The 27,821-nt window shown below is 48.5% G+C and overlaps 1 protein-coding gene across 6 annotated transcripts; it reads right to left on the bottom strand.

Moving 5' to 3' along the window:
- Positions 1 to 360: 360 nt before the first annotated feature.
- Fam118a (family with sequence similarity 118 member A) lies at positions 361 to 27,821 on the bottom strand. 6 transcript variants are annotated; one of them, XM_052748544.1, is made up of 10 exons: positions 27,681 to 27,821; positions 17,580 to 17,635; positions 16,780 to 17,032; positions 13,927 to 14,148; positions 11,481 to 11,609; positions 9,076 to 9,361; positions 7,435 to 7,467; positions 5,987 to 6,070; positions 5,321 to 5,402; positions 361 to 1,657 (listed from the first exon to the last, which is right to left on the bottom strand). In XM_052748544.1, exons 2-9 carry the CDS (start codon positions 17,624 to 17,626, stop codon positions 5,356 to 5,358), a joined length of 1,101 nt encoding a protein of 366 aa, XP_052604504.1. In that variant the 5' UTR covers positions 17,627 to 17,635; positions 27,681 to 27,821; the 3' UTR covers positions 361 to 1,657; positions 5,321 to 5,355. The 6 variants fall into 6 exon arrangements, with proteins under 6 accessions (XP_052604504.1, XP_052604500.1, XP_052604502.1 ...); XM_052748540.1 differs by having other exon boundaries at positions 17,580 to 17,698; positions 27,681 to 27,801; XM_052748542.1 differs by lacking the exon at positions 27,681 to 27,821 and adding an exon at positions 27,219 to 27,635.

Raw genomic sequence — 27,821 nt, 5'->3', positions numbered from 1 at the left:
CTAGCCTACAAGGTAAGATCCTATCTCAATATAATAATAATCTCTTTCTGTTGAGGGTCTATGCATATGAGTGCAGGTGCCCACAGAGTCCACAAGAGGACATTAGATTCCCTGGGTGGTTGGGAGCCACCTGATGTGGATGCTGGAAACCAAACTTGGTCCTCTACAAGAGCAGTATGTGCTCTTAACTGCTAAGCCATTTCTCTAGCCCCCCAAAACCAATTTTCAAAAATCCATGTATTTTTTTTTAATTAGACATATTCAAAAGTAATAATTTGCTTGATTTCACAGTTCAGTGACTAAACATTCTCACTGTATATTACCTCTTATCATAATTAAAGAAAAATTGAGCACACAGGGTTGACTTTAAAATTTTATTCATAACCAGTGACATAAAAGATTTATTTTCCACACTTAAAAAGGGAGGGGTAGGTCTTTAGCCTTTTCTGGCTTCTCCCTCATTCCCTGTCTCAACCTATGTTTCCTGTTCTTAATTATCCCTGTTCCCTTGGGAGCTACAGTGCCATCCATGCAATGTCATAGGCAGGGCTCGGCAAGATATTAGGGCTTGACATATCAAAGATGAGTAGCCTCAAATGAGCCATGCAGACCTTTTTCTAAGAAGTCTTCCTTTCAGGACCACTGCATAACGTGAGCCTTTGCCATAGTCCCTCTCAAAGGAACTCGCCATGTGCAGTGCTCTGAGCATGGGTGTTTCCCAGAAGTAAACCTTGAATGTAGTTCAAATGTGGCAAGCCCTTTCAAAGAATTGCCTACCGCACTCAGTGTAAATCTTAATATGAACCATGGGAAGAGAGGAGAACAGAAAAGATGGGCCTTATCCTAGAGAAATAAGACTTGGAAAGCTTAGAACTTAAGATCTGAAAGTGTAAAGCTTGGTCTTGTGCTTCCCTTTGACTTTCAAACTTCTAAGTCACAAAGTGGATCTAGACAGCACTAAAGACTTTGAAAGAGGTCTTCGGACTCTGGACTTAACACTTCCTACCAGGCAGTCTACCATTTCTTTGGAACAGAAATTACTGAAATGTCACAATTCCAAAAAAACCCAACTGATCTAGTTATCCCTTTAAAAACAACCATTTTCACTAGTGGGTTCAATGCCTCTACTATCCACTCATTCTTTACTATTTAACAATGAAACCAACACATCTTTAAAAAACTTTCTACTGTAAAAGATGTTTCTACATAAAGGTATAAAATATAAATGTTTATGTCTTATTTTCTCTTTGGCAACTACTGTTGCTTGGACAATCTTCACTCTCCTCCATGTATCAGGAAAAATAACACCCTGACATAAGAAAACATGTCAAATGGGAAAAGGGAACAATGCCAGGTACATCCTACCTCCCACCTCCCAATTTGGTCCCTGAGGTAGCTGTCCATTAGTCCTTACAGAGTATACCTGAAGTGTGTCCATGTCACCTCCTGAGCAGCTAAGCACATAGTGGAGCTCTGCCATTCAACCACGAAGGCCACACACCCACATGGCTCTTCTGGGGTGTGTAACAGTTCTCTACAGTAGAGATCCATATGGAGTCCTCTGTACATTCCTCATCACTTGGGCATGGCACTGTGGTTACAGAAGGCTGGTTTTCAAGGTTCAAGTTTTAAAATCTTCAAGACCCTCCAGCATCATCTGTTTAAGCAAAAGAAATACCAAAGTGTTTCAGTTCACTAAAAATTCGATTAGGATTTCTGTTTCACCAGCTAAGTCACATGCTGAAAATTTTAAAAACCTTCCATAACGGGAACAGTAGCCACTGTCTAGAAATGGCCTTTCAGAGCTATATACTACCAAGGACCAGGTACAATGTAGGCATGTAAAGACCTATGGATAATCTCTCCCCATGCAGTTTTCTGGTAGAATCAAGACAGCAATTTCAGCACACATGCAGTAAAAGCCTATTTTAAATATGGATAAGAATGAAGGCTCAGGCTCGGTGCTGGTGCTGGTAGTGGCGCATGCCTTTAATCCCAGCACTTGGGAGGCAGAGTCAGCAGATCTCTGAGTTCAAGGCCAGCCTGGTCTACAGAGCTAATTCCAGGACAGCCAGGGCTGTTACACAGAGAAACCCTGTATCCAAAAAAGAAAGAAAGAAAGAAAAGGAAAAGAAAGAAATGAAGGCTCAGGATGCACACACAATACTGAAACATGTGGTGGTATTGTCTTCCCCAAAATACTGTGTACCCTAATAAACTCATCTGGGGTCAGAGAACAGAAAAGCCACTAGATACTTAGGACAGGCAGTGGTAGCACATGCCTTTAATTCTAGCATTCCAGAGGCAGAAATCCATCTGTTCAAGGATAAAGCCAAGCATGGTGACTCACGCCTTTAATCCCAGAAAGCGAGCCTTTAATCCCAGGGAGTGGTGGTAGAAAGCACAAAGGTATATAAGGCGTGAGGACCAGAAACTAGAAGCATTTGGCTGGTTAAGCTTTTAGCTGGTTAAGCGTCAGGCTTTCAAGCAGCAGTTCAGCTGAGAGCCATTGGGATGAGGACACAGAAGCTTCCAGTCTGAGGAAACAAGACCAGCTGAGAAGTTGGCCAGGTGAGGTTAGCTGTGGCTTGTTCCGCTTCTCTGACCTTCCAGCATTCACCCCAATAACTGGCCTCAGGTTTGATTTTATTAATAAGAACTTCTAAGATTCCTGCGGCAGCAACACAGGTAGAAACTCCATTTCGTTGGGGAGCTTCAGGCTGCAGGTGTGGACAGCGGGACTAAGAAGGTTGCCCTTGACCTTTTTCATCCATATGCAGAACAGGCTAAGGCTTTCTGCACATCAGAGACCAGAGGTCAAAGCTACACAGAGAAACCCTATCTCAAAACAAAACCAAACAAACAACAACAAAAACAGAGACCAGAGGCATTTCGTTAAGTATGACTGCCTGGGAGAGCAAGGCTGAGACAGTTGCTCAGGGTGTCAAAGAGGATCCCTGGCTCTATGGCATAGACAGTAGCCCTGGCATCTGAACAAACAGCATTCAGAGAGATCATGAACATGTCAAACCTACATGTATACAGGTGACAGCAGGAAAACAAAGCAAAACCAAAACCCCACAACTCTGCACTGACAATCACTGGAACCTTACATCAGCAGACGGTGGAGGACGCCTAGATGTGAGGAAAACCAGGAACATGAAGGAGACCAACAGAAAAGAAACACCTGCCCAGAGGCAGCAATTAAGGAACTAGTCTGTACCATTTTAGTTATAGATGTCCTTGCCAACTAAAAATACAAGCCAAAGGAAAGGTGCCAAAGAATTTTGTCTATACACAACCAAAACTGAATTTTCCTGTTAAAGATATAATTACCAAACACACTAAAGTTACACAAAAATCTGAAAGAAGCATGCAGTCTCCAGCAGCTGTTCCCAACCATTGTCCCAGCATCTCTACTCACTCCTCTTGGGACACCTCTAGAAAGCCTCCACAGCCTCTGGTGTCCTGCCACCAATCCAATCCCAGTGTGACTAATTCACTCTGCAGATAATATTTAAAATGGCCTTGTTTCATTTGACTAGGTGATCTGTGTTCAGTGTGACTAAAAAACAGATGACTTCAGCAACTCATGTCCTTGGAACGTATAGTACATATATCTCTTATCCAAAACATACTAGTATACCTTATTCAAAATGTTTGGGGCCAGACTTGTGAGTTTTGGGGACTTAGGAATTTTGCACAGAATTTAAGGGATTGAATATCTCTAATTGGAAATCTAAAATGCTTCCAAATCTGTAATTTTAAATATATATATATATTTTTTCTCGTGTGTGTGTGTGTGTGTGTGTGTGTGTGTGTGTGTGTGTGAGAGAGAGAGAGAGAGAGTGTGTGTGTGTGTGTGAGAGAGAGAGAGAGAGAGAGATAGAGAGAGAGAGAAAGAGAGGGCGAGAGAGAATACCTGCAGAGGTCAAAAGAAGGTGTCAAATCCCTTGGAGCTAGAGTTACAGGTGGTTGGAGCCACATGGATACTGAGAATTAAATCAGGGTCCTCTGTAAGAATAGCAAACACTCTTAACCACTAAGCCATCTCTCTCTCAAATCTAAAATGTTTAAGAACCAAAAAGTTTCAGTTTGGGAGGGGTTCACATTAGGAATGCTCAAGCTCTGTCACAGTACTGACTAGACACCCACTGAGGAGTTAACTTTAAATATTTGTAGGTCATCAGTATGCTAAATGTTCCAAAACTCTGGAAAATTATTAGAGAAGAGTTACATAAGTATGTAAGAGTAGTGTTTGGGTATATATACTTATTCTCTCTCTCTCTCTCTCTCCCCCCTGCCCTCCCTTTTCTTCTTGCCTCTCCTCTCTGTTGTTCTGGAGACAAGGGCTCTTATATGGTCCAAACCAACCTCAATCTCATGATACCCCTGCCTCAACTTCATATGTGCTACAAGTGATTAGAGATGTATTCCATGGTGGGAAAGCCTGAGATTTTTCTTCTAGTAGGAAAATGCCTATAATCAGAAATCTATCCAAAAAAGCTTCAGGATTGAGGTGGTAACAGATAATCAGAGCAGACTCTGGTCTCCAAAGATTTGAAAAGACTTATCGCAGCACTATACAACAGATAAGAGAAGAATCTCAGAAACCTATTCTTACTATTAAAGTAAGAATTTTAAGTTGGGCATTTTAAGTTTGAGGTCAGCCTGATTTATACATGGTGAGTTCCAGGCCAGCCATGGATACACAGTGAGAACTCCATCAACAAACAAAATTTAGATGCTGGAGACGTAGCTCACTATGCCTGGCATGCATAAGCCCCTGCTTTATATCCCCAGCTCCAGGCACTCAAAAATAACTAACATTTTAACCTAAGGACTAAAATATAATTTTGAGAACTTCTCAAAGTGTTTTAATAGAAATTGAAAATGAAAATTAAGAAGCACTAAAGGGCCGGACGGTGATGGCACACAGCACTCGGGAGGCAGAGGCAGGCAGATCTCTGTGAGTTCAAGGCCAGCCTGGTCTACAGAGGTGACACAGAGAAACCCTGCCTCAAAAAACAAATACAAAACAAGCATTAAAGGAAACATAAAAGACAGTGGAACCAATCCAAGAGACTCCAAGTAGCATGATTCCCAACATGAGAGGAAAGGAGAAGATTCAAAGAAGAAATAATTGCCAATGCGAGACAATCCAAAGTGGAAGAAAGGAGTGCTCAGAAAATAAACATGTAACTGATAGTGAGCACACATCTACAACTAAAGTCACAGCCTCGGCCCACTAACACTGCAAACAAGCCGAAAGGAAAGACTACAGATGCCTTTAATAAAGGAAGTGCTTTTCTTTTTCCACCTTTTAGAATCCAGAGTAGAGGCTTTGCTTCCTTTTTATCCTGTGTCTAGGTGCTTCACATTGGCAGTGTTAAGAGCTGGAGCTGGGAGAGCGAGATGGAGAAGGGAGATAAGGGAGAGCCTTTCAGAACCTAATCAACAGACTCAACCCCAACTCAAACCCAGTACTAGTAACTAGAGTAACTAGAAACACCTGGAGAAGGGAAGTAAAGGAGGCCACAGGACATGAGTAGTCAGCCAGGTCACCTTGCCTCCTATCAATGGAGTCTACTGAGATGAGCAGTTGACAGTTGACAAGCACCTCTGTGGTAGAGATAACAAAAAGCAAGAGTCTGAAGTGGTTTCTTTAGAGACTAATGTGGGCACTCTGGCTGGTGGGGGAATACTCCCAAAAGGTTCTGTCTATTGACTTGGTATGAAAACGGTGTCTTTTCCTCATGAACGCTCAACTGAGCCGATGCTCCATCACTTGCCTGTTTTCCTTCAATTACATTACTTCAATAGAAATTTTGGGAAAACAACGGTGCCTCTGATGAGTGGTGTGAAAGGTCTGTGTGACTCTGACATGGTGTGTGCTACTCCTCCCTGCAAACCAGGAGTGTTAGCAAAGCACTAACTACAGAAACTACGGATCTAAGATGGGTCCCACAAAACAAGTAATACCTACCAGTGTCTGACCGTCGGACTTTTTTTGTAATTTCAATTCCATTTTCTTCCAACTTCCTCTTCGCACAATCCTGACATGCATTACCTTAAAAAATGTTTGTATTAAAAAAATTAAGAAATTTATAAAAATAAATTTAAAAAAACAATTTACATTAAATAGTCCAGGAGGAAAAAGGGCAGCATGAGGGTAACAGTTGGGGTGTTCTGGAAATTCACTTGTCATCCTTGCATAGCCTTGAAATTGCCCATAAATGGAAATACAGTTTGCCTACTTTTTATGGTGTAGATATGAAGTATCCCGCAAACCCCATGGTTTAGGCTTGGTCCCCAACACAGAACCCCCAAGTGAGGCTGTTGGGGTAGTGACTAGATCCCGAGGTCTCCAACCCAATCAACAACATTGCAGGAGGTAGAAGCCTGGCTGGAAGTTCAGTCACTGGGGCATGACCTTGTCTCTTGCACTCACTCTGCTTCCCTCTCCTGCTACCCTGAGGTGAGCAGCTTTCTTCTGCCACGTCTCTCTTTAGTCACAGGTCCAGAAACAATGGAGCCAGGTGACCAAGGACTCAAGCCTGAGAGCCAAGTATATTTTAAGTTGCTTTTCTCCAGAATTTTGTCACAGAAAGCCCGTTAGGGAACTGGTGCTAACAGCTGAGGCCATGGCTCTATCTGAGCATGTGCACCAGAAGCCTTTAAACCAATATGCAGGAGTGATTTACAAGTTTAGAGAAACATGTTAGGAAAAGCTTAGAAATAAATGCTCAGTGTTCAGAGGCCCAGGATGCTCATTCGAATACAAACAGTAAGGACTGTTCATAGGCTCAGGGGAAAATGAGGACTCCAGGGGTTTGGACTAGAGGCCATTCATTTCACATTCTAGAAAACATTATTAATTAGTGAATTAAAAGTCTACATTTTGTCCATGCCCTGAGACTTTGTGGGAGGTTGAATTTAAAAATGATAGACTAAATAATCCGGTGAAGGAAACTGCAAGGCTGCACAGTACTCAGGCTGTGGCATGGGTATTACTAGCTGCTTTTTAGCCAGCTTCACAGTGAGAGTTAAAAGCAAAAAGCAGAGAAGAATTGGAAAACCTTAGAGTTCGGCCAGAAAAGTAAGACATTTGAAGTTAGGATTAAGGAAGGTGTGGCTGCCATGCTTTTGTACCAAGACAACAGGAAAGATGCCTTGAAGGTCTCTTAGAAATCAGCTAGGGCTATCAATCACAGGCTCAAGGGAGTAAAGCTACAATGTCAGCTTTGCTTCAAGAGGATGGACTTCTGTGCCTTTACAGTGGCAGGGCCATCTGAAGGCATTGCCATCTATCCTTTCTCTGCTACTTGATAAGAACTTATTGAATGGAAGGGGCACTTTCATGACGTCACCAATGGTGATGAGTAGTAGACTATGGAAGCGAAAGTCGGGAGCAAAAGTAAAGATCTGCTTTACCCAGTAAGGTGGTGCTGTCCACTCGCTCAGCATCTGGGAAGAGAGGAAACAGTCAGCAAAGCCAAGACATGGAGTACTCTTCATCAGGCAGAGGCTTGGGACAGGCTTCTGTGCCAACTGCATCGCATGCCAACCATGGAGCCCTGCCTGTGTCACCCACTTCTTCACCTGGCAGGACGGCTGCAAGAACTCACTGCATGGCCATGTGACGCTTGGCCATGCAGTGAGACACAGTACCCAAACAGCTAATGCCACTTTCCCTGTCGGTAGGCATCCTCATCATCAGGAGAGAACACAAATACAAATGCCCTTCATGACAGGTGGCACAGATGAAAACCTCAGTGACCTTTTACTCCTAGCCGCTCACTGAGTCTGTTCAGCTGCCAGGTCCTGGAAAAGGAGCTTCAATGGGGGTGGGAAGCAATTCAGCTGCTTACTCTAGACACCATGCTCAATGGCTGGGTGCTGCCTTCTAGGGAGTCAGGGCTGGGGAGTCTCAAGAGTTGGTGGGCAGGACAGAGATGGGCAGGATGAGGGAGGTCTCTGAAGATCCATGCACACAACGGGTACCAAGACATTTTTGTCTCTGTTGGTGCAGGATCAAATCCCAGCTCCCAAGTTCTGGCGCACACTGGGCAAAACTCACCTCCCCCAGCTGCTATCAACTCTAAACATCTAAGTAGCAAAAGGTACTAATACTAAAAAATAAGGGCAGCTGGGCATGATGGCACACGCCTTTAATCCCAGCATACGGGAGGCAGAGGCAGGCAGATCTCTATGAGTTCTGGGACAGCCTGATCTACATAGTGAGTTCCAGGACAGCCAGAGGAAAATAGTGAGACCCTGTCTCAAAATAAACAAAATAATAATGGCAAAAATGTAAAATTTGTAGTTGTGCAGGGCCCTCTCTACAACTTGAATTCTCTGTTCCCACTCCCAGTAAGAACTGACAGCTACCCTAATTGTACACCTCCTCCTAATTTAGCCACTAGACCACCAGTGGCACAGACTCCTGGCGGCTGTACTATGTGCAGCTGTCCATTGCTGGTCTCCGCTAGCCTCATTCCACCACATGGTGAGCCTCTGGGTTCCTGTTACCATGAAAGGTCAGGCAATACAGAACTTTCCATGCTTGCCATCATCCATGTTTTATGACAATGAACTCAAAGCCCTTAATTCCCTAGTGTAAAAGTGAATCAGTATTTCCCACGGTCGTGGTTTAAACTGGCAGAACTGTGACTCCCTAGAAAGGCCAAAGCACCAATGAGATGGGGGAGGGGATGGGGGGGATCAAAGCTACCTGAAGCTTTGTGTTTTCTGTGCTTTTCAAGGTTCAGCTTTTCCAATGTAGTGAAGGATGAAGGTATGTATATGATATTCACATAATTAAGGTTTAAGTATTACAACCAACAGAACTGGCCTGAAATATGAATCAGTGTGTCCCACATTTGTGGGCAGAAGTCTCAAGTTCTACTTACAGATTGTCACTATTATACAATCACCCCATTTTCTACTTTGAAATTTAGAGGCATTAAGAATAACTAATTATTGGTAATTGGTAAGTCTCATCGGCTGAGAGGGGAAGCAGCTGAAGGAAGAAGCCCCAAACCGTGCTCGGGAAGTAATGACAGAACTCCATACCTGGACTTCGCTGTTTGCAGATCTGAGTGGCTAGGTCTTGCACATAGCCTGGGAAAAGGTCAAAACAGTCCCCATAGGACACCACTTTGATTCCATGCAGAAGCATGTCTGCTTGATGCTTAAAGAAGTGGTCTTCGTTCTCCTTGAGTACTACCATGTAGTGCTCTAAGTCCACCTTGTTTGGCACTGAGTACAAGAAGAGGGCTTGGAATATCTGGTCGCGCAGGGTCTCTCCACAGCCCACAAAGAGGAAGGACTTGGTTCGGTACAAGTTTTGCAGGACTTCCTGGGGAAAGCCAAAAACAAAGGAGACATCTCTGTGAGGACAGCAGGAGCTCACAGTTAACACAAAGTCACCTCTATGTTCATTTACATCCTATCCTGTACCCACCAGGCTTCCCAAGAGCCACCCTGAGGAGCTCTGAAAGGCTATGAGCTCTTGACATACTCAGGTCAACCCCATGCAGTGGTCTGTACCACTAGAGTTCAGCTAGGCTCAGATCCACCTCCCAGCTAGGACAGAAGGTGAACCAACAGAGCCGGGGTGCTGGCCAACCTGCCCAGCACAAACGCACCTCACAATGAGGACAGGCTACGGGACACCTATGGCTTGCCAAATCAACTCACCCAAGTCAACTCCTAGACTTACGTACAATCCTCAATTACTAAAACACGAAACAAGAACATTAAAATGTTCCCAGTTCTGCTGGATGTGGTAGCACATACCTTTAATCCCAGCACTGTGGGGCAGAGGCAGATGGAGCTCAGTGTGAGAGTTCCAGGCCAGCCTGGTCTACACAGCAAGTACCAGGCCAGCTGGGGCTACAGAGTCAAAAGACCCTGAATCAAACATTTTTTCTTGGTTCCAAGCTGTATACAGACAACACCCTGGAACTAATGAATGGCTAGATGAACTGGATCCCACAGTAGGGTAGGGGTAGGTGAACTTTGGTGAGTGAAGGCAAGAGAACAGGCAGTAAGCCAAGCACAGATTCTGAGGGTCACTCAGAGGAACAGGAGTCACTGATTCAAACATGAAGCCCTCTCAGCAAGGCCTAACACCAGGACAGCACTTTCTCATGATGAGGGGCTCAGCGGCATCAACTCTGAGTCCAGAGAAGAGCTCTGGGGACCATGTACCTGATCCTAGGAGTGAACACACAGACTCAGTCAGAGTTCTAGATAGCCTGCTATGGTGGCACATGCCTGTAATTCCAGCACTTGGGAGGCAGAAGCAGGCAGAACAAGAGTTCAAAGATACGTAGCAAGTTTGAAGCCAGACAGATAACATGAGACCCCATCTCAGAAATGGGGGAGGGTGGTGGCCAGGACAGAGGAGCTTGGCAACATACTGTCAGGATAGGGCTTTTCACATGACACACTTCACATGGACATCTGCTGAGGACATCAAGACAGGCTTGGGGTGGGGGGCTGGAAAGGTGCTCAGTGGTTAAAAAGGAGCACTGGGAGCTCTTCTGGAGGGCCCCGTTCAATTCCTAGCACTCACATCAGGTAGCTCAACCACCTGTAACTCCAGCTCCAAGGGATCCAATGCCTCTGCTTCTACTGGCACCTGCACTCACTATGTGTACACACACACACACACACACACACACACACACACACACACACACACACACAAATCTGTTTAAGAAATTAAGAAGGCTGGGAATGGTAGCAAATATGTTTAGTCCCAGCACTCAGGAGGCAGAGGCGGCAGATCTCTGAGTTCAAGGCCAGTCTGGCCTACATAGTGAGTTTCAGGACAGCGAAGGCTCTGTAGAGAGACCCTTAAAAAGTGAACAAAGGCAGTCAAAAAATGAGGTGTTAATTGGTTTTGTCTGCCGTGCGTGCTGGCATGGAACCGAGGGCATGTGCTGGGCAAGAGCTCAGCCAGAGCTCCATTCTTAGCCTGAATTTTAAAACTACGTTTGGAAAGCTCAAGAGATTGCTATGTAAGGAGGGTGAGGACTGCAGACAGAAGACACCTGAGCAAACACAGAGAACGGAGGAACAGGGAAAACAGAGGAAGACCACAGGCTACCAGCATCATGCAAGACTCCTGCCAAGTCCCTGGCAAGGAAATCGTTGAGCTAGTGCTGGTACCAAGAGAGAGGTTTGTACTTCCTTTTTTTTTTCCCCAGGGTTTGTACTTTCTAAGGAAGCACACACTTCCTCCTCCAGAAAGTGTGCCCTGAGCATCTACTCAAAATGCAGGCCCTGTACCAGGGCACAGAGACATAGCTAAGAACAGGAAAACAGGGTCCTATCCCCAGCAACCGTGTGGAGGGAGGGTCAACAGGCGACCAGAATGCCTGGGAAACACTCAGACTACAGCCAGATGGCTGCTTGCCACCGTAAATTCCCCAGGACAGGCACCCAAGGCTTAGTGAAAACAGGCATACCATTACTTCTGGATCTTGAGTGACATCTTTATAGCCCGATGGGTCCAGTACCATCCCACAGGGGTCTGTGTACAAGCCATGAATATGAAGAACTCCATACTTGATGTGGCCTCTTGCCCACTGAAGGACCTATCAAAAACCAAACCAAGACAAAGAAAAGCCTGGTGTTACTTCAAACAAGATACAAGAAGAAAATATCTGAAAAGGTAAATGTTTCCACTTATAATTACACTTTGAAAACAAAATGTGGCTGGCAGTTATTCCTGCCCAGAACTCAGCAGGATCTTTACAGACAGTGTGTGGACTGTAACTCTGCTGTTCCAGCAGCTGGTAGTGACTGTGTGGGGGAAGGGACCTTCTTAAGTTATATGCAGCTCATCACTCTGTGCTGTTGCAGGTGTTGTAATTGAGTTTGTTTCCATTTTCCTGTTTTGGTGCTGCAGGTAAAACCCAGGTCCTCCGTCACATATGTGAGATGAAGTGTTCTACGCCCGGGCTATAATACCAGCTGTTATTTTTACACCAGCAAAACTACATATTCATAAAAAGGTCACTTATCCAATAGCCCCTACATTCATTTCAGTTCTAATTACAGAGCCAAGCGGGTTACAGGACACACTCCATGTCTGTGACTCATCCCTCAGTGTGGGGCTCCTGAATCTGCAGGCTCTACAGATACAGACTAACTGGGGGCAGAGGCTCGCCCGACGACAATTCTCTTACCCATAACAGACTATTCATTTCCTAAGGTGCTATCATGCTCAGCCACAGCCTGTGTGCACCCCCTCCTAGGGCTAAGTCACAGCACAGGATCCCCAAGCAGCCAGCCTGTGCCCACAGCCAACTCTAGACAGGCTACCACAGAGAGAACATAGGTACCACTCAGTGGCCAACAGGACAGGTAGCAATGTGAATCCCTAATAACCCAGAATATAAGACTATCACAAAAGGCACAAACATGCCAAAAATGAAAATGGTCCATGAAGTGGAACTGTTCAACCTCAGCAATAAAAGGGAAACAATTAGGATTTTCACCCTGACAGGGAAATGCTTGGCTTTTCTGTTTTGTTTTGTATTTGAGACAGGTACCCAGACCTGCCTCAAACTCACTAGGTAGCTTGGGGCAGGCTCAAATTCACTCAAATTCACAGCCTCCAAAGTGCTAAGGTTCCAGGCGAGCACTCCCATGCTTGCTTGCTTTTTTTTTTAATAACTCCACTGCTGGCAAGGGACAGGGAATGCTGTGCCACACAGAGCTGGAGGGGCACACCTGCCTTCTGGTGCTAGGATTACAGGCACCACCATGCCAGGCCAAATCACTGTCAACAACTTCTGGGCTCTTCTTCTCCCTTAGAACACGCTCTCAGAAGTTCTTCCTCACTTTTCTTTAAATTACATTTGCTCTTTTTAAAATAAAAATAATCTAGTTTGAATGACAATGACCTTCATAGGCTCATCTATTTGAACACTCGGTCCCCAGTTAGAACTGTTTGGGAAGGGTTAGGAGGTGTGGCCTTGTTGGAAGTGTGTCACAGGGGTGAGCTTGAGGTTTCAAAAGCCCACACCAGGCCCAGTCTGTCTGTCTGTCTCTCTCTCTCTGCCTCCAACATGTAGCTCAGATGTAAGCTCTCAGCTACTGCTCTAGCACCAGGCCTGCCTACCTTCTGCCAAGCTCCCTACCATGATGGTCATAGACTCACCCTCTGGAACTGTAAGCAAACCCTCAAATAAATAAATGCCTCCTTCTACAAGGTACCTTGGTCATCGTGTCTCATCATAGCAACAGAACAGTAAGTAAGACAAAATCGCCTAATGAAGCCAGGCATCATGGAGTACGCCTGTAGTAATAACACCTGGGAGGCAAAGGCAGGAGGATCACTGTCAGTTCAAAGCCAGCATGGTCTATATAGTGAGCTGCAGCCCAGCTACAACTATATAGCATGAGCCTGTCTCAAAAACAAACAAAAATGGCTAACGGGAGCAAGGCACAGTGCTGTGTACCTTGAACCTCGGTACTTGAAAGCAGAGGCACGTGGACCCCAAGTGTGAAATCTGCCTGAGCTATTCAGTAAGACCCTGTCTCCAAAATAAATATTAAGGGGGGAAAAAAAAGCAGCATTGAAATGTTTGCATACATCGTAATCCCAACTGTGCCAGTAAAACCCACCCTGGGAGGATTGCAGTCCTTTCTTTTCATACTTGCTTTATCATCCATATTCCCACAGTGACCGCTAATGACTAAATGTAGACAGAAACGCTCGCAGGGCACGGGACAGAACAGTATGAGTGGATAATAGCAAGCACCCCAAGAGGGGAGGGCACGACTCCCAGGCTGCTTGAGGAAACGGCTGTGTGGCATCTAGGAGTAACCCAGTGCCTCGTTTCAATGCAGACACCAGTGACGTGTCCGCGGCAGTGACTTCCCCGACTCCTGCCCAGCCCGTACCTTTGTCTTGTCCTTCAAGTCCAGGGACTCCATGGGCTTGCTCTGCTGCTGCCCGAAGATCTCCAGCAAGTTGTCATAGTTGGTAGTCAGCACCATGGTGCCCCTGTCCATTAGGCCGAGGATGGACTGCAGCACCACGGGGTTCTGGATGTGCTGTTCCAAGCTGTCAAAAACCTCCATTAGGCAATCCTGGAAGAAGTTAGGCTTGGTGTCTCCTGTGCGCTATGGAAAGGTAGATCAAGAGTTAGGAACACACGCCGGGCAGTGGTGGTGCACACCTTTAACCCCAGAGCTCAGGAAGCAGAGACAGGTGGATCTCTATGAGTCTGAGGTCAGCCTGGGCTACAGAGCGAGTTCCAGGACAGGCAGGGCTCCAAAGAGAAAGAAACCATCTCAAAAAACAAACAAACAAACAAAAAAAGAGTTAGGAATGCAAGGTGGGCCTGATGGTGCACAAGGCCGAAGCAGGTACACATCTCTGTGAGTTTGAGACCCGCCTGGTCTTCACAGTGAATTACAGGCCAGCCAGGTCTGCATAGAGACCCTGTCTCAAAATAACAACAACAAAAGGAGTTAGGAACACCAGAGCTCACTGTGACAAAGCCATGGTACCTGAGTAGGAGGCACATTCTTACAAACAGAAAGAAGGAAGTCAGTCTTGGAGGAGGAGGAGGAAGGGGAGGAGGAGGAGGGTGGGAGGAGGAGGAGGGGGAGAGCTCAAGGGCAAGGCTGTAACACTGCAGCAATAAATACTACAGGGAAAGCCAGGCAGCAGGCAGAGTAGGGGTGCAGCTACCGCTGGGGTGAGCGTGGGCAGGTCAAGGGCCCCCAGAGTCTCTCTGAAGAATCAATGTCCAGGCAGAGACCTGCAGGAGGAGTTCTCAGGACTGCTGTAAGCACACAGCGGCAAGTAAAAGGGACTGAGGTAGGAGTGAAAATGGGTCCAAGGTCAGAAAAGCGCCCATGTGTGGCTAGGAGAGGGAGGGGGAAGACAGCAGGTCAGAGAGGTGGCCCGGACCAGGTTTTGTACACGGAAAGTCCCTACGTTCCAAGAGGGCAGGGAAGGTAGGGCGCTAAGGGCGTGAGCCGGGAGAAGCGGCGGCAGCAGAGCTTTGCTGAAGGGACCCAGAGGATGGGGTTGAGTTGGACACACACAGGGGTCAAGGAAGAGCAGCCTGCCTAACCTAGGCTTCGCCTCAGTCAGCACCTCAAGGGCCCACAAGGCAGAGCCACCAGGCAAGTTCCCTCAGGCCCCTCCTTCTCCCAGGAGGCTGTGGGGATCTCACCACTGCGCCATTCACCTGCAGTACCTGCTAGGCCTCATCTTTATCCATGGCACCAGAACCCTCCTGGAAAACCTGCCAACACAGCAGAGGCCTGCTGGCCACCCCACCTGACTCCTCGGGAGGTTCAGAAGAGCGCACAAGGGTGAGAGGTGACAGACAGCACTTCAGACGCCTCTCCTAACCAATGAGCAACATGACAGCCTCTCCCTGCATGAGCCACACACCCTCCATGCTGCCCAGCCATCCACAGATGTAGCCTTCCTCTTCCTGTAGAAGGAAGGGGTCAGCACCCTTTGTCTACCAAGGCCAGTAAATCTGTTAGGCCTGTGGCCACAGCTCCTCTGCAACTACTCAAGCTGGCCTCTGGGCACGAGAGCAGCCATAGACAATGTGCCTGCAAGAGGGTGTGGCCACATGCCAACACAACCTTATAAAAATGGCTAGCAGGTCAGGTTTGGCTCAGCCCCTGCCTACAGTGGCAGCTGCCCCTGATTAACAGAACACCCCCACTTGGCCCAGCCCCACCTAACTGAAAACGTCCCCAGCCTGGGAAGGTGAGGTGCAGCATCAGAATGACAGACTGATCTAGTGACTCCATGGGACGCCATGGAAGGGTGAAGGCTGACAGCCCATCTCCCACTGCCCACTGGAAAACAGCAGGGGAGTCAGGCAGCCACTGTACAAAGACAGGGCACTTCATGCTGAGGCTGGCAGAGCCCAGATCCCCAGTACCATGGAGCTCTTGCACCCTCCTGGGCTGCATCCCCAGGTTTCAATATAGGAATCAGTTACTATCACAATAAAACCACACCATTTGACCCAAAAGCTCTCCTGCCCTTCCTGTTGACCATTTCAGGTTCATATCATCTTCCCTTGGGCTCACAGCTCAAGTTTCCTTCTGCCTCCTCCAAATGCTGACTGCACATCTCCCACGAACACAGACCAGGGAGAAGCGGCCTACTCCAGCTTCACACTCTGCTTAGCACCTGCACCCGGCACAGACACCACGAGCTGGCTGTGCCTCTCATTAACTGTCCCCTGCATCACCAACTATGTGACTGCTCTGCTGTGTCACTTCTACCAGCAGACAGACACTGACTTCCCACCTTAAAATGTCTTCTGAGGGCCCACTGTATCAGGAGAGGTATGACTACCAACACAGTATTCACAGCCTCTCACAAACCTCACACCAAAAATGCAGCATGTCAACATCCAGAGCCAGCCAGCTTATGGGGTCATTGCTACAGGCTGATCCAGCCCCTGCAGACAACGTCAGGGTTTGAAAGGGTAGCATCTGCTGGGCATGATGGCGCACACCTTTAATCCCAGCACTCAAGAGGCAGAGGCAGGCAGATTTCTGAGTTCCAGGACAGCCTGGGCTACACAGGGAAACCCTGTCTTGAATATATAAAAAAAAAAAAGAACAAAAGGACGGTGACCAGCTAGGCTGAGCACTAAATAATGAGTACCTCTGCTCATGGAGGCCGAGTGTTTAATCTATTCACTCCCTCAACCTGGCCTAGAACCCAAAGGCAGCCCAGTGAAACCAGAAGGGTTTGAGACTCACAGGTGACATTTTCCGGATCAGATCATGGGCCACAACCAGCAGGTCCCGGTCCTTCATCACCTTCCTCCGGAACTCGGCAACGTCCCCGGGGTGCAGGACCTCCAGCTGCTCCGCAGCCTCGATGACTGCCTCGATGCAGCTCCTCCAAGAGCAGAGTGCGCGGATGCCTGGGGCCACTGCTGCACTCACGCCAGTCCCGATGACCAGGAGCAGGTCCTGGGGTTGCTTCCTGATGAGGCTCTTTAAAAACTTCCTATTGAGAAACAAGGGAAGAAGAATCCAACAGTCGCTTGGAAGTACCGAAAGCTTCCAGTCTAGAAACATTTAGAATGTTCAGGTCAAACACTGGCCCTTCCATACGCTACCAGAAGACAAAGTCCATGCTGCTCACAATGATAAGCACATTAACATGACAGTATCTGTGAACAAACAGTTCAGCCCCTCTCATCCTCTGAAGCTGCAAGAAGTTTGCAAACACTAAGGACAAAATGATCTTGCTGTGGTGACAGCAAGACAATTTCTGACAAAATGCAGGTTTTCTGCCACCCCCGCGCTGCGCTCTCCAGGGGGCAGCAGTTTATTCTGCATCACTTTCCAGGAAGTGGAACCTGGGGCCACTCACAGTCCTGGGGCCTTCCCACCCTCCACCTCCACACTGCTTGGTTTAGAGATGGGGCTCAGATGGCTTCTTGGAGCAGAAAGTCATTTTCTGCCATGTTTCTTGCGTTGGAGGAGACCGTGGTGAGCAGCTCTGGGTTCCCCTCCCAGCGTACCCCTATTTCCTAACTGACTCTAGTTACCTTGATTTCTGTTCACTTCTGTTCGTTGTCTTTTCCACTGACTCCATCTGTGAATCCTAAAGAGAAATGATCATCAGCCCAGGTTCTACTCCCCAGATGAAAGACTTCTTACGAGTGTCCTGGAAGACAGTAAGGATGGGGTTGAAACCACAGGTCCTGACTCCCCATCTAATCAGAACACCTGGAAAATGCCATCTACGAAAAGACACGTACAAACAGTTCCTCGGCTTCCACCGGTCAAGGGTTCGAGTGTCTTGGGCCAACAGAAAGGAAAACATTCCCAGAGCAGGCAGTGAGCAGCTTTTATGAGCTAGTTCCCCATTGTGTTTTCACCCTGGAAATGTCTCCTTAAGACAAAGCCATCTACAATTTTCCCAATCCCCTATCCCTTGATTCTAGAACTAATGTTTACTGTGAGCAAGGAAATATGCAGAGAACTTGGTATGAAGGCCTATATCCTACTATCACTGAGAATTATGGTACCATTTGCCCATTTACCTCCAGGCTTTTTACTGATATTTTTCATGTAATTTGAGAGCCTAGTACATATCCTAACTTTAGTTTTCTGTGTTATTAGGAACTATTCAAAATTAAAAGCAAGCCACACATGTGGAATTACAATATACTGACTGATACGCCATCTTCAATAGCCCTTCACTAATGCAAGATGCTAGTAGCATGGTGAGCAGCTTGTGTGCAGAACTTGTAATGACCCTGTCTATGGAGGGCAGCCCTCTGAGCGGCAGACCTGCTGAATTAAAGGCATGAGCAGAGCAACATCTACGATCCCATCAGGCAGAAGGGCAGAAGCAGAGGGACCTGAGTTAAAGGCCTGCCTAGGCTATGTAGGGACTCCAGCTCAAAACAAAGGAGAAAAAGAAGTCCTACCACTCCTCAGCACCCCCTGCGGCAGCACCCCCTGCAGCAGCACTCACACCCTGCAGCAGCACCCCCTGCAGCAGCACTCACACCCTGCAGCAGCACTCACACCCTGCAGCAGCACCCCCTGCAGCAGCACTCACACCCTGCAGCAGCACTCACACCCTGCAGCAGCACCCCCTGCAGCAGCACTCCCTGCGGAAGCACCCCCGGCGGCAGCACCCCCCGGCAGCAGCACCCCCTGCAGCACCCCTGCAGCAGCACCCCCTGCAGCAGCACCCCCAGGGGTCAGCAGTGGGAAGAACACCAGCCCTGCCAACCCTCCCCACAGACTCCAAACCCTTGTCCACATTCTAACCTTTTTCCTCTTCAATTAGAATTAGGTCGCCAAAAATAATTTCCCAGGAGAAATCACCAAGCTCAATGAGTCTATAAGTTGCACCCTCAGGCTGGAGAAATGGGGTCCTGCAGTCACCCATGAAAACATGTGAAGCATCCATCCCCCCACCTTAGAGGAAAACACTCATAGCTTCCAAAGTCTCCAAGAGTCCCTGACCTTTCCTCAGTGCTAAGAAACTAGTCCATGGGCCAAAAAGTGAAGCTGGCCGGGCAGTGGTGGCGCACGCCTTTAATCCCAGCACTCGGGAGGCAGAGCCAGGCGGATCTCTGTGAGTTCAAGGCCAGCCTGGTCTACAGAGTGAGATCCAGGAAAGGCGCAAAGCTACACAGAGAAACCCTGTCTCGAAAAACCAAAAAAAAAAAAAAAAAAAAGTGAAGCTGGCAGAGGATGCCACCTGCCCGGGGGAAAGAAGGGCCGGAGGAGTGCGGGTGCCCTCCCACCTCACTGCAGTCACCATACACGGTCAAGTCTACTTTGTTTTTGTAACCTGCTAGAAACTTTCTAAGGCAAGTTACAAGTATTCTAGTTCACAAAACCTGTCCACTGCACACCGAAGCCCTATGGACCCCACCCCAAGAGTCCAGGGGGCCAATACATATTCGTTGATTCTGTTTCCGACTGTAAAGCAGATTCCTGTAACTGGCCAAACTACCAAGCTCAGTCCTCTCTAGAGGGAAAGTGCTCTGTGAACCAAACTGCTAGGCCAAGCAGCTGAGCTGTGTCCCACAGCTGAGAACAGGGGTCAGGAGTCAGGAGGGGGGCGGGACCCCTGAAGGACAGAGCACAGAGATGCTGCTGCACTTCCTGTTTGAAGTTAACATGAGCAGACTAACTCAAGACCACCAAAATAACTGTCTTCAGAGTGAACCTGTCTTCCTGCCTGGGGGAAAGTCCTTCATCCTGGCCGGCTCTCCCCAGCACTTTACAGCTTGACTTCAGTCAGAGGCAGCCAGCATGCCTTAGAAATGGCACAGCCTTACACCGGGCGGTGGTGGCGCACGCCTTTAATCCCAGCACTCGGGAGGCAGAGGCAGGCGGATCTCTATGAGTTCGAGGCCAGCCTGGCCTACAAAGTGAGTTCCAGGAAAGGTGCAAAGGTATACAGAGAAACCCTGTTTTGAAAAACAAAACAAAAAAAAAAAATGGCACAGCCTCAACTGTTAGCACGGAAAGAACTTAAAGACTCCCTAGATCTTCCTCCTGTTCAACTGCTTTTGTCCTCCACACATCTGTAGGCACCACAGTTAACACCCAAAACCGTGCACTTGGACCTTGGCGGCAAAGTAACACGAAAACAAGAGATTTCAGTTCCCCAAGAAAACGAGAGACACTCACAGGAGAGAACTCTGCTCTGGGCAGGCACACTGTGGCTGGTTCCTGCTGGGCTCTGCCTCAGCCTGAGTTGGTGGTCTGGAGAGGTCTCTGCAGCCAGCTCGTGCGCAGGGATTCCCACCTCCATAGGGAGGGGGCCTCTGGCTTTTAGCCTGCTGGGGACCTCTAGGGATCAAAGCAACCAGCAGGGGACGCACAAGACACAGGCTCAGCACAGGAACCGTGCGGTGTTAGCTGCACCGCTGTCCATATTTAGACATTTACAGTTCTTTATAAACACTACATGCTTAAAGACATTACTTCATTTCCTGTTTTTCAGCAGCCAAAAGATCAGAGCCAAACCTCATCATAATCCAGATTGCCAAACTCTCCCCTTTGTTTTTAAACCAAGGCCCAAGTGGGAGATTTGCCCAGCTTCATCTGTGCCTAGAAGTTTCTGGAGGCCTTTCTACCTCTGATGTTCCTTTCCCTTCTCAACAGCCGCTGCTTTAAGCCAATCACATTCCAGACAACAGCAACAAAACCCTTCAGAGGCCTCTTAGATGCTGCAGCTTTCGGTTTCCTAGGTGACCATGTCGTCACCAGTTTGCAGTCTCAAAGCCAACTCATCATAGCAACCCATTTTTTTTTTTTTTTCATAAAAACCTACCAGTGTTTTCTAAATGTAAAAATCAGGCCCAAAACAGACTCTTAAAAGCAGTTACTGTCCTCTTTATCTAAACCCTTCGGCAAAGTCTCAGCACAATGTTTTGGGTCTAGAATAAGAAATCACAGCTATTTTACACAAATGAGCTCTGTAGTAGCTAGACTGCTCCTTGGCATCCAGCACTAAATATATGCTCATCAGAAGGGCCGGAGACATGGCTCAGTGGTTACGATCATAAACTGCTCTGACAGGGGTCCTACCTTTGGTCCCAGCACCTACTCCAGGTGTTCAAAGGAATCTCCAGCTCCAGGGGACCTAGCGCCTGACCTCCACGAGCACCTGCCTCATATGTATATACTCCACACTGGCACACACAGACACAGAAATTAAAATTTTAAAACATTTAATGTTCAGAGTCCAAAACATGACAGACTCCATCTTCATATAGCTGTGAAAAGGAACCCCCACCTCCAACCCACCATGGTGGATCACTGACAATTCCCATCAAGTCTCCAGATATCCACACCCCACACAATGGCTCTGGTCTTAGTCACATGATTTCTTTGGCCACTGGCACACCAACAAATGGGAGAAAAGTGAGGAGAGTGTGACAAGCACCTCTGCAACTCTGCCCTGTAGAGCTGGTCCAGCCCCCTGAGAGAATGAGCATCACCCAGCTAAGGAGCAAGGCTACCCTACCCTCAACCACTCAGGTCCAAGAACACTGTGTGGTGGAACTTTGCTGAGCCAGGCCCAGCCCAAACTCTACAAGCCACCCTTGTCTGAAAGGCTGGCTACCACCAGGGTTCCACACTGCCACAAAGAGCAGAGAGAAGAAAGAACAAGTCAGAGCCGTCATGGGAGTGGCCATAGGTGTGGGGGATGTAAGGGGGGTGTTGTTGATCATTAAAAGTGCCGTAACAAGTAACTAAATTAAGCCCAAGCCTGTGAAATCTCAGAAATTATGCTTTTTAAAAAACTTGACTTCTAGCCAGATGTGGTGGCGCATGCCTTTAGTCCCAGCACTCAAAGGCTCGGAGGTCCTCAAAGAAGGCTATCATGGAGCACGGTGGCCATTCCTTTAATCCTAGCTCTGGGGAGGCAGAGGCAGGAGGACCACTTCAAGTTCAAGGTTAGCCTTATCTACTGAGTTCCAGGGCAGCCTGGGCTACACAGCAAGATCTTATCTCAAAAAAGCACACAGGAAAACAGGAAGCTGGACTCCGCCACTCATATTCCCACAAGACTGGAGCATCTGCACAGCAGGCACTTGTGGCCATCTGCCAACCCTGACACTACAACTGATGCTGGCCCATTCCCCTCACCTGATTTCTAATCCCTGATGTCCAGTCAGTCTTCTTTCTCACACCACATGGACCTTATGTGGGTCTTAGACAGGAGGAACATGGTGCTGGGGCAGAAATCACTGGTAATAATAAAAATGTCCAGTCTACTCCGTGGCACAAATGAACCAGCTGGGGTCTGGGTGACAGATCTATCTCAGGTGAGATGGATCAACAGGACTCCATCGACCTGAACTGTAAACAAAGCAGGAAGGAGCTTTAAAAAGGTGAAGTGTGCAGAGCCACACGAGGAATCGACTTATAGACTTATACTCGGAACCACAAGCACTCAGAACAGTACTGAGTGAGACATGGCAGAAAAACCCAAAGCTCCGTTCCCACCTGCCTGTGGGGTTCCCCCATCCATGTCCCTGGTTAGACCATTGCAAAGACTTCAGGTGAGCACAGAATCTGAAAGGCACTTGGTCAAGATGCCTACAGGCTACCAGAAGCTACCTAAGCACACCAGCAAGTTTCTAACTCTGAACCACTCCCTCGGGGCCATCCTACAACAGTAACTTCTGCGGCCTGTAATCAGGGTGTGAGGATGAATTGTTGTCTCCAGCTCAGAGACCAAAGCTAGGCATGGTGACTCACATCTGTGATCAGAGCATTCAGGATACCGGGCAGGCGGATCACTAAGAGTAAAAGGCCAGCCTGGGCATACAGCATGAGACTGCCTCAACACCCCTCCACTCCCATCCCCTCGCCCGGGGAGAGACAGCCAAGCATGGTTGCTCATGGATCCCCTCCACCAACAAAGGCAGGCAAGCATGGTTGCTCATGCCTGCAATTCCAGCAACCAGAAGGCTTAAGCAGAAGAAAGATACCAAAAGTTTAAGGCCACCCTGGTCCACATAGTGAATTCCAGCCTGTGCTACAAAATGAGACCCTAAAACAGAAACAGGGATGGGGGGGGGGGATGGCTCAGTGGGTAAAATTACTTGCTGCACAAGAACTAGGATCTAAGTTTGAACCCCCAGCACCCACTTAAAATTTGTGTGTGGCCAGGCAGTGGTAACACACACCTTTAATCCCAGCACTCGGGAGGCAGAGGCAGGCAGATCTCTGTGAGTTGGAGGCCAGCCTGGGCTACAGAGCGAGTTCCAGGGCAGGCTCCAAACCTACACAGAGAAACCCTGTCTCGAAAAACCAGAAAACTATGTATAGCTATACAGGCACCTACACCTTTGTAGGGGGCAGAGCCTGGAAGATCCCTGGCACTTGATGGTTCAGTGAGAGACCCAATCTTATAAGGAATAAGGCAGGGAGGAACACCTGGCAGCCTCTCCTGGCCTCCATGCAACACAAACACACACTTCAAAACAATTTACAGCAGACAAACCCTAACTCTGAGCACACGCCACTAGGCCAATCGCTAAAATAAATAACAGCAGAAAATCCACCTGTAGCTGGGTGTGGCATAATACGCCTTTGATCCCAGCACTCCGGAGGAGGCAGGTGGATCTCTGTGAGTTCGAGGCCAGCCTTGTCTACAGAGCAAGTTCCAGGACAGGCTCCAAAGTCACACAGAGAAACCCTGTCTCAAAAAAAAAAAAAAAAAAAAAAAAAAATTTAAGGTGAAGTTTAAGGCCGGCCTGGGCATGAGAGCTTGTCCAAATAAATAAAAAGATTGAAAACAACAACAAAACCAATATTAAGTATTGTTGCTTTTAGGGGAAAAAACCGCAAAGCACTCTGCATGCACGATCTCATTCCACCCTCTCAGGGAAGTGCCTACAGCACTCACCTACACGACTCCCACTGAGTCCATAGTAGAGGCAACTACCACACTGAGGTCTTGTCCGAATTCTAACGCCAGTGTGCTGGGATGACAGACAATACATGGGATGGTTTCCCAGGAACCTGCCGCCCACAGCACTCGGTTTTAGTCTGCCCATCAGAGGTGACACATCCCATAACACAGGTATTTGTATTAACTTAGTGAGTCAGTGAAACACCCCAAACAGAGACCAAATGACCCCCAGCCCCACAAGATGCAGATGAGATATTCTGTAGAGCAACTTAAAAAAAATCACAGAATTTTAGAGCTAGGGGGAATCTTAAGGTTTATAATGTCAACTGCCCTCATTTTTCTGAGGTAAAAGTAAGCCTCTAGTAATTTGGTCAACATCTCCCCAGGCACTGGGGACAGCAATAACTCGCTACTGGTTTGCATCCAGACTCCTTTGACTATCCCAGGCACTGCCTGCACCCTGCATCCCCAAGTCTCCCTGTCATGTTCATTTCAACACCTGGACCCCCAGGTTGGCTGCTCTGTTTAGCCTGCCGGCCCTCTGTCATTCCCCCAGAAGCATGCCTTCAGGGAAGCTAGGATGGACGGACAGACACACATAGCCAGCCAGCACAGACTGGCTGTCACACTTTAACTGCCGGCAGTAACCTTAGCAGAACTGATAAGGAGGGCTGAAGGAGAAGAGGTGTGGCCACTTTTCCAGGCAGACGGCTCCAGGCTGTGGGGAAAGGAAAGGTTCACAGAAAGCCCCTGTCAACTTCAGCGGTGCTGTGCTGCCTCAGCCTAGGCAGCCCCCTCTGAGTCTGTGCCCTGACACGTGAAAAGGGCAGTGTGCACCTCCTAGGTAGTTAGAGCCATTCCACGGGACAACACCAGAGCAACCTACGGAGCGTGCTTTGAAGGACCCCTAGATTTAATCCACTAGAATCCAGCCCTGTCAGTGACTGTCAGCCATGCGTGGCTGGTGTCCGAAGACTCTACCACAGGGTGCTGTGGTGCCCACCGGAAACCAGTTCCCTCTCCCGAGTCCAGGCTTCCTTCACTGTTGATCTCTAATCCACACTGTCTACAGTGTGCCATGCCTTAAAGTGCTCACCTGTCTGGACACTGACACCTCCTGCTGGCAGCTTCGGCCCCTCCAGTCACACAGGACTGTGCTGACACATCCACATGTGTCTCCAGCACCTTTCCTTTTCCTTCAAGACCCCCCCCCCCCAGCTGGCCTCTAAGAATCAAGCCCACACCCCCTGTTGGAAGCATGTCTCCTAGAGGAAAGCAGACACAGTCACCTTGGTGAGGCACTAAGGTGACTATGACCTACGAGCAAACAGATAAAATCTCGCCTAAGAAGTTCCCATGTCAGTGTCCTAGGCCCTGAGCCCTGGGCTTTCAGAAGCTTAGTGAAACCCTAGAGGGCTTTTGAACCACACCACCTGGGTCTGTCTTGCTTCCTACAAACAAGTCTCTCTACTACAGCTAAAGTGACCATTGGAAAAATATGTCAGTCAGGACTGGGGAGATGGCTCCATTAGCAAATCATCTGACCTGTAAACATAAGGCCTGAGTTTGATCCTCACAACAACTTTTTTTTAAAGTGTCTCATGTGTTGGTGTACACTAGTGATCCCATTGGTGGAATGGTGAGACACGCAGGTCCTTGGAGCTCCCCAGCCAGCCAGTCTAGCCTAAGTGATAAATCCTAGGCCAGTGAGAGACCCTGCCTCAAAAAAAAAAAAAAAAAGACACAGGAGGCAGCACCTGAGGAATGACACCCAAGATTGTCATTTGGCCTCCACATGCACACAGACGTATGTGCTGTCCCCTACCCTCCAGCTTGCTATAAACACACACAAAACGAAACAAACAAACAAACAAAAACATATGCTGGGTGGTGGTGGTGCACACCTTTAATCCCAGCACTCGAGAGGCAGAGGCAGGCGGATCTCTGTGAGTTCAAGGCCAGCCTGGTCTACAGAGCGAGATCCAGGACAGGCTCCAAAGCTACACAGAGAAACCCTGTCTGGAAAAACCAAACAAACAAACAAACAAAAAACAACAACAACAAAAACATACAAGCTACTTTACTCCTCCTCCCTAAGCCCTTCCCTGGCCTCCTGTTCCCCTAAACCAGCCAGGCCTCTGCTCAGCACTGGAAGCTCAGCGCCAGGTTCTGGCTCAGGCCCTCTTGCTATGGCATCATGGTCTCAACTAAGAACGCTTCCCTCACTGCCTTCATCCTAACTTCTCTCCCTCCACAGCTGGTTCCCTAAGTCACCGCAGAAGCAGTCACTGAAGACAGCCCAAGGGGATGAGGCTGCGGCCTCCTCCTTTCTCTTTATCATCCCTACAAGGACAGCTCCCAGGACGAAGCTCTGCCACCCACACCTCATGGTTCTAACATCTGGTGTGCTGGGCCTACCTCGCTGACTTCTCATCTGCCTGTCACTCTGCCTGAGATGACCCTCAACAACGTCTCAGCCTTTGAGAGTCTGCTTCTCTTTTACTTCTCACATCCCTTCTCTTCACCATAACCTGTTCTCAAGAATCCCACCCCAGCTGCCTTTAAGGTCATTGCACACAAGTACCACACAACTTGGCTAACCACTCCCACCTCCCAACCTTACCAGCTGGGGCTGTGCCCTCTGCCTCCAGCACCAAGCGTCCTGGATCACATAGGGCACCCACTCCGTCTTTACCCATGCCTGACCCTTGTCTTTCACAATCAGCAGATGAAGTACATTCTTTTTTGTAAGCAGTGCTTCGGGGCACCAGAACTGTTGATCAATGACGATAGCCTGAGGAAATGATAATCTCTGTTCTAGAGATTTCCAAGACTGAAAAGGATAACATGTGTAACATTTGGCTCCAAACCTCCACCTCGGGAAGACAGCCACAGACTTCCATTTCCTATATAAGCAGCCCCTAAATGAAGATCCAGAAAGACAGCTCTTTAGGCTACCATCTTCCTAGCAACTAGGCCACCGTAATCAAGCCTTGCTCTCTTGGACTGGTTTTGGTGGGCTGTGTGTGGTAACAGAAACTACCACACATTGAGGACACAACCTAAAAGAGCCTTTGTCTGCCAACTCCTTCACTCCCAGCGATGCCTCTCTACAATATGAGTCTCACGAGTAAAAACGCGGTCCCACACTGGCTTCCGCTGTACGGTGAGCACAAACCCATATGCAGAGCCCCACATCCCATCTCCTCTTCGGTTATAGTACGTAGCCCTCCGCTGACCTGTCGCATGTTTCTACTTTTATTCCTATTAACAAATCACAAACCTCAAGAACACTCTAGTAGAAGCTGCACGGCTCCGTGAACCTCAAGTCAGAAAGCAGGAGGCAGGAGATCCCAGGAAGGAAGGACGGTGGGGAGAGGTGGCTCTGAAGGCCTCCACCCAAGAAAGGTTGGAGTCCACCGGCTGGGGAGACCCGAGGTTTAGGAGCGGGACCAGAGGGGATTCTGTTGGGCTTCTGGAGCACAAGGTGACAGGGTCTCAGGCCTTGAAGACGCAGAGGTCCTCTGTGTACTGAGTCTGGGGGAAAACTGGAGGGTTTGGGGGGCTTCCCAGGACTGAAAGGTGGTCCAGTCCACAGGTGGCCGCGGACCCGGGCAATCCCAGGGGATGCCGGAGGTAGGGGTCCCCAGGACATGAGGGACCTGGGGTCCCGGGCACTCAGGGCGGGTCCTGTGGGCTGGGGAAACACGCGGTGCTGCTATCCGGCCCCGACCCGCCGCCTCACCTGCCGCGCAGCGGAGTCGCCACTGTCGCTCGCGCTCGCGCTCTCGCCTCCTCCCACCCGGGCCGCGCCCCTCGGGCTGGGTGGAGCCGCCGGGCGGTGCGCCGGATGGCGCTGCGCGCGCACCACGCGGAGCCTGCCGAG

This window comes from Peromyscus californicus, unplaced genomic scaffold, assembly GCF_007827085.1.
Source record: "Peromyscus californicus insignis strain IS unplaced genomic scaffold, ASM782708v3 Scaffold_20__1_contigs__length_68692818, whole genome shotgun sequence".
NCBI classification, from domain to species: domain Eukaryota; kingdom Metazoa; phylum Chordata; class Mammalia; order Rodentia; family Cricetidae; genus Peromyscus; species Peromyscus californicus.
The sequence above is the reverse complement of the archived record's forward strand: the minus strand, read 5'-3'. Positions and strand labels throughout refer to the sequence as shown.

Bases quoted from the DNA above. Each gene is read 5' to 3' on its own strand.
- Fam118a (XM_052748544.1), bottom strand. From the start codon at position 17,626: ATGGAGTCAGTGGAAAAGACAACGAACAGAAGTGAACAGAAATCAAG. The intron at 14,149-16,779 runs GTGAGTCTCAAA...ACCTTTCCATAG, and splicing joins TGATCCGGAAAATGTCACCT to CGCACAGGAGACACCAAGCC. The intron at 9,362-11,480 runs GTATGCCTGTTT...GGCTTTCCCCAG, and splicing joins CTCAAGATCCAGAAGTAATG to GAAGTCCTGCAAAACTTGTA.